At 43.3% G+C, this 13119-nt stretch overlaps 1 protein-coding gene across 1 annotated transcript; it reads right to left on the reverse strand.

Annotated features, from left to right (window-relative positions):
- Nucleotides 1–333: 333 nt before the first annotated feature.
- On the reverse strand, nt 334–12360 carry ripk4 (receptor-interacting serine-threonine kinase 4). Its single transcript, XM_028031191.1, has 8 exons — nt 12051–12360; nt 7840–8131; nt 7130–7278; nt 5807–5856; nt 4978–5136; nt 4708–4826; nt 2427–2667; nt 334–2334 (listed from the first exon to the last, which is right to left on the reverse strand). The coding sequence occupies exons 1-8, from the start codon at nt 12236–12238 to the stop codon at nt 1040–1042; spliced, it is 2493 nt and encodes an 830-aa protein (XP_027886992.1). The 5' UTR covers nt 12239–12360; the 3' UTR covers nt 334–1039.
- Between the last annotated feature and the right edge of the window lie 759 nt (nt 12361–13119).

The raw sequence follows: 13119 nt of genomic DNA on the forward strand, positions 1-13119 counted from the left end.
ATGTAACAATAGTTTGTGGAAAAAACATTAAACAATTTCAGGCTTTTCTTGGCTACTATGTCTGACTGGCTGATTCTGTTTTGTGACACACTTAATATACTGGAGGTTCTTTTACAGAGTTTGTAGCTTGAATACAATAGAAAAAGAACGAAAATACATCATAATCAGAAAGAAAAAAATATACCTAATTTTCAGGATTTGACCAATCAAGTGTCTGATTCCACTGTCGGGGCGACTGACTGGCGCATCTTCCATTCTGCAATCCTAAAAAATCCAATATCTTACTCATTCCCATGTTTAATGATTATCAAAAATTAAAACAGAGTTCATTGGAAAAGGTTCAAAGGCTTTTAATACATCACATCCTTGGTCTTTACAGACTGAGCTCCAAAACATATATCTGAACAATCAGGTGTAGTACAGCCAGCGTTCCATAATCCTTACCTACAGATTGCAGCGGTTCGCAATGTCAACAAAGAACAGATCCCAATTTTAACAGTTCAAGATTCCTAATGTTGTCTTCAAACAGCGAGTTGCAGAACAGTGTCAATGTTACCATTGTTACCATTGGAGGTAACAATGGTAACATTGCTACCTGAGGTGGCTGTGCAGCTTTCCACAAAGTCAATAAAAATCATATTCCAATTTTAACAGCTTCCAGATCAATGCCTCGTCTCCAAACAGTGAAGTGCAAGTACAGTTGATGTTATTGTTATCTACAGGCAGCAGTGACTAATCAGTAGCTGATCCTTCTGGACAGTGAAGGATCAGCTCTTTGAGGAGTGCAGGCACTCAAAAGGTCAACAAAGAAGGTATTCCACGGATTTAACACATGTTAGCTTCCCCCAAAACAGTCAAACAAAAAGGTTTATACATTCTATTTACAGTGCACGCACTACATTGAGCTTTTATCACAAATAGAAGATATCTACACTGGTCCAAGAGTTTCAAAAACAATACAAATGCCCCGCCAATGTGTGAGGCAGCTGGTAAGTACGGAAGACAGTTCTGTACAAAGTCCACAGTGCGTTTGTTCCTGTTAGCATGGCGGAGAGGCACACTGTGGGCTGGGGGACTGTGGGCCGGGGGACTGTGGGCCGGGGGACTGTGGGCTGGGGGACTGTGGGCAGTCTTTGTCCTTGTGCTCCGTCAATTTGAGAATAACAATCTTCCTTTGGAGCTGCTTGACCTCCGCTGCAGGGGGTTCCTCAGCCACTGGTTGGACTGCGCTCTCTGTTAAGTCCTGGCAGACCTGCGGCGGCAGCAGCATGGTAATGACGTTCGAGTGTCCACCCTGCACTGCTAGGTGCAGCGGGCTGAGTCCCTGCTGGTCCGACAGGCCACCGCCATCTGGACAGTGAAGGATCAGCTCTTTGAGAACTTCACTGTGTCCGTTCTCTGCTGCCAAGTGGCAGGGGATACGCTGAGCGCGGTCAGACAAGTAGGGGTCAGCCCCCTCTGCAATCAGCATCTTGACCGTGGCCAGGTGCCCCTGCTGAGACGCTAGGTGGAGTGGTGTGAGTCCTTGGGCGTTTTGGATGTTTACGTCTGCCTGGTGTTTGATGAGCAGGCGGGAGGTGCTGGTGTGGCCCGTTTCTGCTGCCACGTGTAGCGCCGTGTTTTGCTCAGATGACGTTACGCGGACGTCCGCACCCAGTTCGATCAGGATCCGTGCTACTCTGTATTGCCCCCTTTGGGATGCGAGATGCAGCGGCGTACGGCCGTCTGTTGTCTGGCTGTCCACGTTCACGCCGGCCTGCTTGACCAGCAGCTTGACGATGCCCAGGTGCCCCTGCCAGGCAGCGAAATGAAGCGCCGTCCAGTTGTTCTTGCCCTTGACCTGAACATCGGCGTTGCGGCTCAGCAGCACCCGGATCACATTTTCCTGGCCGTGTTGGCACGCCACATGGGCCGGTGTGCGTCCCTGGCCATCAGTCTCATTGATGGTTGCCCCGCGGTCCAGCAGCAGTCGCGTCATGGCCTCATCTCCGTTCTGGGCCGCCCAGTGCAAGGGCGTGTACTGGTCCTCGTCTTTGGCGTTCACATTAGTCCTGCGCCGACCGAGCAGAAGTTCGGCCAGTAGCTTCTGGTGCTTTTCTGTGGCCAGATGGAGAGGCGTGGAACCGCGGACGTTCGGCAGATTTGGATTGGCATCATTCAGAAGGAGGAACTTGACGGCCTCCTCGTTACCCAAAGTGATGGCAAAGTGGAGGAGGCTGTCTCCTCCTTCAAGAGGAAGGTCAACATCCTGAGGCTGGAGGATTTTCATTAGCTTAGCGGTGTCTTTGGTCCTGATGGCGTCACATAGCTTCCGCTTCTGGACTTCAGCGGAATCTGGACAGTATGAAAGGACCAAAACAGACGTTAGAAGACTGATTACTCATTTGGGCTACACCTCCACCTGTAGGTCTTTAATTATCTCTTACCAAATGTGGTTTCCTTTTCAAAGGACAGGGTGATGGAGTCTTGGGATGAGAAGGCTGAATCTGCGGAGGAGATGCCCGAGAGTCTCTTACAGGTGTTCTCTTTGCTGTGGATGCTGTCCTCCTTCACCCGATCGAAGCTCCTTGAGATCCCAGAATCCACCTGGTTCAGCAGCTCTGACAGGCTGTAGTCTTTTTCCGGCAGCATGGCCGACTTTGGACGCACCGGTTTGCTGGCATTACTCTGTGGAAAGATCCTTCTGTTAGCGTCCAACCTTTGGACAAACAGTTCCTTGACATTCTGCACATGCCATTACATCGACACTCCAACATGCCGCTGGGACTCGGTTTCATATTTCACTTTCAATGGCAGCTCAATGGAAAACCTGTGACTGTTTTCGTCTTAAATGCAGCTGGAAACTTTAAACAACTTCCTTTTTGTTCTTATGGACGTCGCTGCTCATCGGCTTTCACCAAGCCGGAGCTGGATGTTTGCTTCTAGTCACATATAGAACACCTGAACAGGCCGGAAACCATAGTGCAACACACAGGTTGGACAACATTCCTCTCCTGTGACAAAATGCTTGTTCTGGACCACACGTCTGACTTAAAGTCATAACCTCATCTGATATACTGGAGAGAGATAACCTCCTTGGTTACATATTAATAAACGAAGCAGCGAGCCGATTCAACAAAAGCAAGAAGCTGTCAAGCATAAAAATGAGGTCTTCAGTGGCTTTTCAAAATATTCTGTTAAACTGTTACGGTCAGATCTTTAATAATTAAACATCTACATCTAATGATAACAAGAGAGTTCAGCTCGAGTTCATAATTTCAAACTCAGTATTCCAGCCTGTCACAGGCGGTGATTGGGTAATTGTTTGAAAAGTGCAATCTACAGATCTCAGTAGCCAGAGGCTCCCATAACAGGACAGAGAGTTTGAGACGTATTTATGTGCGTGGCCTTTTAACAGCTTCAATGTCAGGAGTTAAACTTTACAACCTCAAATAAAATCTAACAGACAGCCAAGGCAGAGAAGTTGCATGTGGTAGGGCGGATCTCTTCATGCTTTTCTAATCAGCCTAGCTGGAGTCTTTTAAACCATGTGCACACTGAATAGATAATCCTGACTAAGACCTGATAATAATCTAGGTTATTACGCAAAAGCAGACAAATGCTTCTACTGTGTTTTTTTAAAGTGGGCTGTTAAAATACCTGTACGGGACACATGTTTAACCTAAGCATCTAGAGTGAAGTAATTAGGAGTCCTGTCATCTACGGAGGAATTCTTAAGGTGTTTGATTTATTTCCAAATCCACAGAATGCCACAACTCAGGTGGCTTAATGAGGACTACAGCTTAAAGAAAATGTTCTATTGGACTGATGTTGGTTTTAGATTGTTCAACGAGAGGGACAATGTGATTTGTGATTTAGGATTCTGATCCGATGCAGAAATTATTTGGCTAGAGGTCAAAATCAAGTGATTTTCCATTGATTATCTAATTGTTATTGGCAGATGACACATAACAAAGATTTGAGTCTTTTTTCCCCTTCATTCATAAAATGCACTAAAGTGAAAAACTCTACACATTTTTCATTTATAAAGCAGTCCTCTGTGATTTTTGTTACTTTTTGCAGTCAAAATTACTAATTTGGTACTGTGACTTTAGAAATATTTGCAAGGAATTTTGCAATATTTTCTCCTCATTAACCCCCTTACAAAATCTACATCTAGAAGAAAAAAGATAAGAAAAACAACAGCAAGCAGACAGATTGGACACACAAACATTTTCATGCCTTTGAAGAACCTAATAGTTGGACTTTTGTTACTCGCTACATCTTTCATGGCCTGCAGCTTGACATAAAGTATTTTTGAGGCAGCACCTGTAGGTGGGAGTTAAACCAACGCTTTTGACCATTTTGGTGAAAAATTCACAATAAACACAATATTCCATTATGGTGAAAAAATGTGGGGATTTCTGGATGGACTCATAAAAGCTACTTTTTGGACTTTTTTTAGAACCAACTTCTAGCAAAAACTGGCAGCACATTTTTTCCACTTTATGCAAATATAGTACTTAGAACAAAATGTAATTCGACGAAGTCGGTGCTGGCACATTAGACCTTAAAAAAAAGAAACGGATGTTGGTGTCGACCAAGAAAAGTCTGATTGGTTGCTCAGGTTCCCTCGTTTCCATCCAACGTTTTGACAAAATCAATCATTATTTAATAAAGATAACATCTGATCTCAAAATCAGTGTGTGTAATTCTGCCATGACTTACCTGGTCACTGGCGACTGGGTTAGGGGACAAGGGTTCTGGTTCCGATGACGTTGATAACCTTGGGGTCCTGGGCTCATCTTGAGGTTTGGAGCAAAGCTCCTCAGCTTCAGATGTAATTTCTGAGACAAGAAAGTATTGAATCTAACGTCACTTGCAGGTTGAAATTGGATCAAAAAGAAAGGAAAAAGCATCCCATACTAGAACATGAGACAGTTTGTCTAACTGATGTTTTCCTTTAATGCAAAGATAAAACAAAAAGTCCACACTAACCTTGAAAGGTGGGTCTGGCATTAGGGCTGTTGACCCAGCAGCGCTGCATGAGGCTCAGGAAACCGGCGCAGGTAGAAGGTCGACTTCTTGGCACTAAACCCAGATCTGGACGAACTCCTTTAACCACTTTCACCATAATCTGCAGGATGTTGTTTTCTCCTAAGGAGGGAAATGCCAGTTTAATTATTACCCAGTTGGATATATTTCATCCTAAACTACATCACAGTACACCATGTCCCTCTACCTACAAGAACAACCAGTGATGCGCAGAGTTATCACCATCTTTCTTAGCGCCCACACACCATGTGCTCGTTTCCCACGGCAGCCTAAATGGTCTGACCCAGTTCTATCCAGCGGTGGGAATCAGCTAAGTCAAGTGATTCACAGAGAAGAAGCAAACAGCTTAAAGCAGCTATTGTAGCCATAAAGGGGCGGCACGGTAATCAACCTGGCAATTCCTCACTTTTTCATTTTGTCTGGGTCAATATAGGCAGCGCCAACCCTGCCTAAAGTAGGTGCCAGTTGTTAAAAAAACAAAAAAAACAAGGCTACACTATACACCTGGGAAAATGAAAGAAAAAAAATTCCAACCTTCCCCAGTCCACCAGCCCGGGGTGGAATTTCCACAGTAAACACGCTCAGGTACACACCTTGAATACTGCGGTCTGGAGGTTTGTTGGAAGTTTAAAAATAAAAGGGAGGATTGATATTGAGATGGAAATAGCTGAAAAGTTGTCAAAGCAATAGGCGGTATTATTTCTCCCTAGCATGCCTCATTTGTTTTTCTTCACAAAAACCGTTATTGCTTGTGTTGTGCTGCAAGCCTTACCCTGGTAGGGTTTCTTCTGTGTGAGAATGCCCCAGATCACGATGGAGAAGCTGAAAGAGATTAAAAAATAGAGAAAGAGGTGTCAATTTCCTAGAAAACATTAAACTGTACATAACTTGGTATTTAATCTAAAGCTAAAGAAGTCCAAGGTGACTGTTCCAGTGATGTCAATGCACATGTTCTTTCTCCAGCAGCACATTTTGTTCCTTTTACTACTTTTTCTACTCAGAATGCCCCATAAGACCAAACAGAAAATATTTCTGATGCAGAAACTTTCAGTGTTGCCTCACAAAATCACGGCAAAGACTACTGTCCATTTCATTGTCCATTTCAGGTCCCGAAGGACTCGGTGTCCTGCTGGGTTTAAATGTCTCCCTGCTCCAACACAGCTGATGTAAACGGCATGTCCCCAAGCTCTACGGAGCCATGCTAACGAACCGTTCTGTTGATTGTGCTGTGTTGAATCAGGGTATCTAAAACATGCAGGTTACTGGTCCTTGAGGCTTTGGCCACTGTCACCTTCCAATAGGAGGGTAAACAGAAAAACATCGCTAATGAGGTCAGGTATTCAGAGTGCTGTATCCAAGCATACTGATGCAAAATTGAGTTGAAGGAAAAAGAACGGCCATTGGCAGCCTAATGAAATAAACACCACTTAAGAGGTTGGGGAAGATTCACAAAGTGTGTACATATATGATGAACCTGCATATTAGATAGCTGAGGAATGCTGTCTGATGATGTTTTGTTGTATGCTAGTAACTGGGCCAGACTTTAGAAAGGGCTTAAAGGGGCAGTAGCCCAGGGCTCTGATGTATTGGGGTGGGGTGCACATTTTATTTTTGTAATTTAATAAATGCCTGTTTTGCAGACATTATACTTTGCATGGAGTGGTAAGCTCATATCAGGTGAGTAGTACTAATATTTTGGGATTTTATGACTACATAATACTCATTTTTTGGGGGGAACATGGAGCTACTGGCCAGGAGACATATTAAACTCACCATCATCAGTTGGTGTCAACAGTTCCTGCCTAATTATATAGTTTTACCTATTAACACGCTGTAATTTTCATTAGCAAACTATTTTTTCTCTAGTGGATAGGGCACCAAAATGAATTCCAGCCCAGGGGCCAAAATCTTTTTAAATCCGGCCCTGGCAATTAAGTATAGCAGGAAATTACAAATTAGTTTGAATTACTGCCTGATTTATGACTCTAAATGAATCTACCACACTTGATCAACAACAGTACTGGATGAGAAATCTGAACAGGAACAACTGCATTTACAATCAACAAACTATGTGTTAAGTGCTGAGGAAACCAACCTGTAGACATCGTGCTTCGTGTCTGAGATTCTGTCCTTCTCTATGATTCTTTCTGGCGGCAGGTAGGCTATGGTGCCGCAGAAGCCCTCTCTGCTGATGTCATCAGTCTGGGCCAGGCCATTCCACCGGGCCAGGCCAAAATCAGATATCTGAAAGGAGATCAGAGCCTGAGTTGAATCGCATCGCCGGCGTCGTATTTCTCGTGAAATGCCACCGCCACGATGACTAACTAACTTTGCCCGTCGAGTGTGACAGGCAGCTAAGCTTTTATTATGTGCGCTGAATGGTATGATGAGGGCAACACGGCCATGTCCCAACCTGCCGGAGAGGAGAGGCCCTGTATATTTGTGCAGAGGAGTGCACGCCCCAGCACATGCAAGCACATGCACACACACACTCAGAGAGGGAGATTTAATGGGAGCTAAATTAATCCTGTTGGGACAGGCCCGGCTGAGGTGTTTACATCCAGGTATTAAACTCTAGAAATGACGGTTCCCACCCATTTACAAGAGGCACGGCTGAACTGCCTAGAGGTTGCAGAGAAAAATCTCAGAAACACCTGTCAGGTGAGGGGAGACCTTTTCGTGTTTTATTTGAATCTTTAGCAATATTTTCATGAAACCATTCCTATGCTTTTGGTGCCGAAACGCGAGAAATGAGGAATGAAATGTCTCTCCACCTCTGACTGTTTGCAAAGCAGCGCTCCGTACCTTGACGTGGTAGTGGCCATCCAGCAGGATGTTGGCGGGTTTCAGGTCCAGGTGGAGAAGCGGCGGGTTCATGCAGTGTAGGAAGTTCATGCCCACTGCCGTCTCGTGGATGATGCGGAAGCGAAGCTCCCAGGGCAGTGGCTCGTTGGCCAGCAGGTTCTCCAGAGAGCCGGTCTCCATGTACTCCATGACCAGGCCCTGAGGGTCGTTGCAGATCCCATACACCGGCAGGATGTACCTGAACTTGGCCGCCTCCATCTTCTTCGCCTCCTCGAGGAGCTCAGAGCGATCCCTTAGTTAAGGAAAAGAGTGGACTTTTAGATTGCAAAACAATTACGCCAGATCTTCCAGTATCACTCAGTCAGTTTGATGTATAAAAACAGTTTTAAGCTACTATAAAAAGTCTAGAGATAATAGCCAATACAATTATTACACTGCAGAAAAACAGATAAGACCTGCCATAAAATGAAATACTTAAAAACAACAAAAAAAAAGCTACATTAGCATTTCAAGTACCATCAAAGGTATCGGTGAACTGATTGCAGTTTTCTTTCCGACTTTCCGACAATGTGTTCCTCTATTCCCGTTTTGTGTGGAGTCCCACAGGGCGCTGTGTTAGACCCCCTTCGTACCCCTGCAGTGTAATACAATTATTACACTGCAGAAAAACAGATAAGACCTGCCATAAAATGAAATACTTAAAAACAACCAAAAAAAGCTACATTAGCATTTCAAGTACCATCAAAGGTATCAGTGCACTGATTGCAGTTTTCTGGGCGATCACCGATCTTTAAAAAGTCCGCCTTGCCGATTCCGATTTTTGACGATACCTGATTTTTTTTTTGTCTGAAAAGTTGCAAACAATATTGTTAAGTTGGCAACAGAGACGTAATGAGCGGGTCTGTCAGACAGAAGCAGCGGTAAAAGAGATTAGTGGATAAGGCTGGTTTCACATGTAAATATTGTCTGATTGAAAAGTGTCCTAAAATGAAGGAAATCAGGGCTATTTATCAAATGACAATTTGAAGATATCGAAACAGAAGTGGCCTCTCTAAAAGTGCAAAGGAGCTGCAGAGACGCCGGTCCTTCTAAGCAATGAGGAGCAGTTGATCAGGTGACTTAAGACAACAGAAGGGTGTATTATCGAGCAGCAACTCAGAAAGAAAGGACAGGGCAAGACAAGGTAGGCGACAACAAAGAAACGTTAAGATAAGTTCTAAAATGTATGGGAGTGTCAGGAAGTGCAGCAAATACAAGACAAATGTGCTCACATTATGCTACTTAACGGACTCACAGCACATGTTTTATCCATCTGTAGCAGAGCAATAGATAATCCACTAACCCCTAACATAAAGTGCATTAGAGTAATCTCACTGTGTTATGATGGACACGTGGACTGCTGTTTCAAAGTGCAACACAACACGTTTCCTCAGCGCAGGGCCAGGCAGGAACTAATAAAAAGCTAAACGAAGGGGGCCTAACACAGTGCCCTGTGGGACTCCACACAAAACGGGAACAGAGGAACACATTGTCGGAAAGTCTGCACAGTAAAGTGCAATCAAACTGCAGGTGAAATTTCTGCAAGTCATCCTGGTTTTGTTCCTCATTTCTAGTTGAACACTTTTTATCCAACGTTCCCTGTTATTAAACATTAACCTGCTTTCGTTCCAACCTGAATTTCTGCACACATCATTACTTGGTTCTAAAATAAGCTAAATGTCAAGGAGCACTTTTATGGATATCTGTACTTCACTTATTTATCCTAAATTAAAGTGAACAGCACTCTTTAAATCTCACAATAGCCCTTTCAAAGCCTAGAGAACATTCCAGTTTTCACATAGTCCAGAGGGGGTTGAACACAGCTCACGCTCTGCAGCTTTATCAGCTCACTGACCCTGCTGAAAGTGAAATATCTCAAACACAACTGTGCAGGTCGTGCATGACCTCGGTTCACTTATCTCAGGGGCAGGCCGTTAGCCTGCTAAAGAGGACGGATCAAAGTAGCATAAATCCCACTCACAAGCATGAGCTTTAAAAGGCGAAATGTGGTGAGCCGAACTGGGAATCCTGCTTCTCAAACGTGAACAAAATGAAATCAGAGACAAGTGCAAAAATACAGGAAACCGAATTTCACCCTTCCTGGAAGGAGGGTGGAGGGGGACCAAAATCTAGCATTCGATGGAAAACCAGGTAAGAGCTTGTTTGGTTAATGCTTCATCTAATTCAAGTAGCTCATCCGGATCAAACAATGTCCCTGCTTTAACAGAGGGAGGCCTGGATAGACCGGTTCCGCCACTTCTTATATTGTCTGTGCCACACAGTGGCAGCCAGCGAAGCAGCCAAACAAAGGTGGCTTTCAGTACCTGCTCCTGGATGTTATGTGTGGGTCAGTGCGCAGGCTGAAGACAGATGACTGTTTATGTACCTTAGCAGATGTTGATGGAGGAGGCAACATCTTTGGCTTCAGGTAGACGAGAAGCAAGATGAATTTGAAGAGAGCTGACAGTCAAAAGTTTCCGAATATTTTCGTGACATCCGTCAACCTCAGCCGGTTGATTTCACCACCATTATTAAACACAACAGGTTGGGGTTTAAAGCGCCAGCAGAGTGTCTTATATAAAAAAAATCATATTCATCTCTTCATTTTCTGTTAGTTATCTCCTTCCCACCGTTTTCACGTTGACACTGACATAAATATTAACACATTTTCTGAGTTTTAATCTCTTCAATGCCATTTTTTTTCCTGCAATTCATTTCACTTCTTAAAAAACTTCCTCCACAAAAAGTGTCTTGCATGCCAAATGGATTTTTCTGAGGAGGTGAGATTCTGATCAGTTTCTTTTTTTGTGCAATTACAACAAAATGTTGTCCAAAACAGATTTCCTGATAGATTTACAATGAACACTTAAAATTCTAATCACAATAAACATTCACTAATTTCTAATTTCCACTACATGGCGAAATGTCTTCACCAGGCAGACTACAAATTATTATAAACAGTCTGTACGTTTCTCGACTCAGCGTTCCAGTTCTCAGTCATTTAAATTCGCATTAGTATATAAAATATTAATGTTAAATATTAATTTATTTCCATTTTCTTCTTGCTTGATTTTACTTTTGTCTGTTTGAAATAAATAAACAATAATAATAATATTATATTAAATAACAAGGAAGACAAGGAGGGAAAGAAAAGAAGGGATGAAACAAGGACAAAATGAAAAAGGGAAGGAAGGAATCAATGAAAAAAATCAAGTAAGGAACAAGTGATTGAGTAGAGTGTAGAATTATTGCTATTTTTCCATACTCTTATTTCCTTACTCTCCACTTATCCAGATATACAGAAATCAAATTCCATAAATTTCCGGATTTTTTCCTTAAAAAAAAAAGTATTTTAAATTTTAAAAAATGGCACAAAAATCTTAGAAAGGACATAAATTTCTCTTTTTAGTTTAAAAGAGCAAATAGGAATAAAACAAATTACGATAAAGTAAGAGTTATTTAAAAAAAAAATACAAATATTATGTTATGTAATCTATGTCAACTAGTAACAAAACTAGTAGCAAAAGAAGCTTCTGCTCACAGGGTCTGTGACGGAGCAACCTCTAATAAGGACTTGCAGGAACCTGAACTTACAGCAGCATGGCACAAACACCTGGAAGAGAAAAAAAAGTGGAAAAGGCCTCAACTGCCTTTTTCTTCCCTCTGCAGAAGAACTCAGGAGTGACAGATGTGCAAATGTTGGACTAGTCTAGATGTTTGCGCAATCTCCAGGAGTGCCTGTAGGAAAGAAGACCCCTCTGCTACTCCCACACATCGACTTTAATGGGCCGCTCCCCGGGGTCAGAGCGTGATAACATCTCTGACTGGAGGCAGGAAACATTTGGGAGCTCGGGGTTGTAGCTTTGAATGACCTGGAGTTGCGTGGAGGTAGTGCTTGTCCTGTGAATAGTTGAGGATGTCGTGACTCCACACAACTCATCTGTGTTGAAATACCCTGTTCCAGGCACTCTGTGCCCAGACTATGAGTCGATGAGTCACCCGCCTCTATCAGTTCTGAATGTAAAACAGTAGGTGAGAGGTGAGAGCCGTGGGTCAGGTCTGTGAATGCGGCTCTTTGACGGACAAGAACAGAAATAAGACACACCTCAGCTCTGCTGGAGGAGAGCTGACTTCCTTCAAGCCCAAGCCAAGATGGGGTTTTTATTACTCACTTTTCATCCAGATGAAGGCAGGGAGGACACTTGATGGCCAGCCATGTTTTCCACTTCACATGCCGCACTTTGTATACCTGCCCAAATCCACCTGAGCCTATCTTCTCCCAGTTGCCAAACTCAGAGGAGTCAAACGTCTTTAGCAGCCCCATGTCCTCGTGAGGGGAGTCCGGGACGTCCATATCCATGTTGAGGGACCCGCCAACCGGGGGAGGATAATTCCTGTATTCCTTCGTCTCCAAGATAGAAAGTGTAGCAGCACATACACAAACACTAACCTGAACAGCCTGTGAGCTCTTCCTTGTTTTTTGCCCCAGTCTACTGCCCGGCACGACTCCTCCCACTTCCCAGGTATGGGGGCTGGGCTAGCTGCTGTGACATCATCTGGATGTTGAAACATGGAAAAGTTCACAAAGGAAAAGTGACAGCCAGCAAGGCACCTCGGTAGCACTGCCGATTGTTTTAAAGATACCCTGAAGGTCTTGGTTTTTTCGCCCTGGAACAACAAACAAAAAACACTGGGTCATATTAGAAAGTACACCTTGTCCCACCAAACCCAATCACTCACCTGACGCCAAGGTAAATGTCACAGTGGGATACAGACAGTGGCTCGAAAATGTGCGCTACTGCGAATTTTGTTGTCCCTACATGTAAATTAAATGAAATTAAATTACCTGAAAAAACTGAAAAGCACAAAGGAATCCACTTTTTTAAAAGGACACCCTGGAATTCATGTGTTAGATTCAGTCAAGCCTTTTAAAACACTTTTCTTTACTTCAGGTATGGTTTTGTATTCACACCTTGTGGCATATTGATGAAAATAGAAACACTTCAAAGTATTTTATTTGGAGTCTATGTGAGAAAAAATGCACATACTGTATAAATGCTAAGAGAAACAATTAATAGTTATCATTCCTATTATTATAATATACTTAAAAATGTGAAAAGTATGACCTGCATTTTATCCAGGATTCTTTACTCTCATACCCTTAAATAAAATCCAGCGGAACCAAATGCTTTCAAAATTTCTCTCATTAGTAAATACTGCAAAACCCACAGACAAGAATTG

This window comes from Xiphophorus couchianus, chromosome 11, assembly GCF_001444195.1.
Source record: "Xiphophorus couchianus chromosome 11, X_couchianus-1.0, whole genome shotgun sequence".
NCBI lineage: Eukaryota > Metazoa > Chordata > Actinopteri > Cyprinodontiformes > Poeciliidae > Xiphophorus > Xiphophorus couchianus.

Bases quoted from the DNA above. Each gene is read 5' to 3' on its own strand.
- ripk4 (XM_028031191.1), bottom strand. From the start codon at position 12,238: ATGGATATGGACGTCCCGGACTCCCCTCACGAGGACATGGGGCTGCTA. The intron at 7,279-7,839 runs GTACGGAGCGCT...ATCTCCTTTCAG, and splicing joins ATGGCCACTACCACGTCAAG to ATATCTGATTTTGGCCTGGC. The intron at 4,827-4,977 runs GTTAGTGTGGAC...TTCTTGTCTCAG, and splicing joins TGCCAGACCCACCTTTCAAG to AAATTACATCTGAAGCTGAG.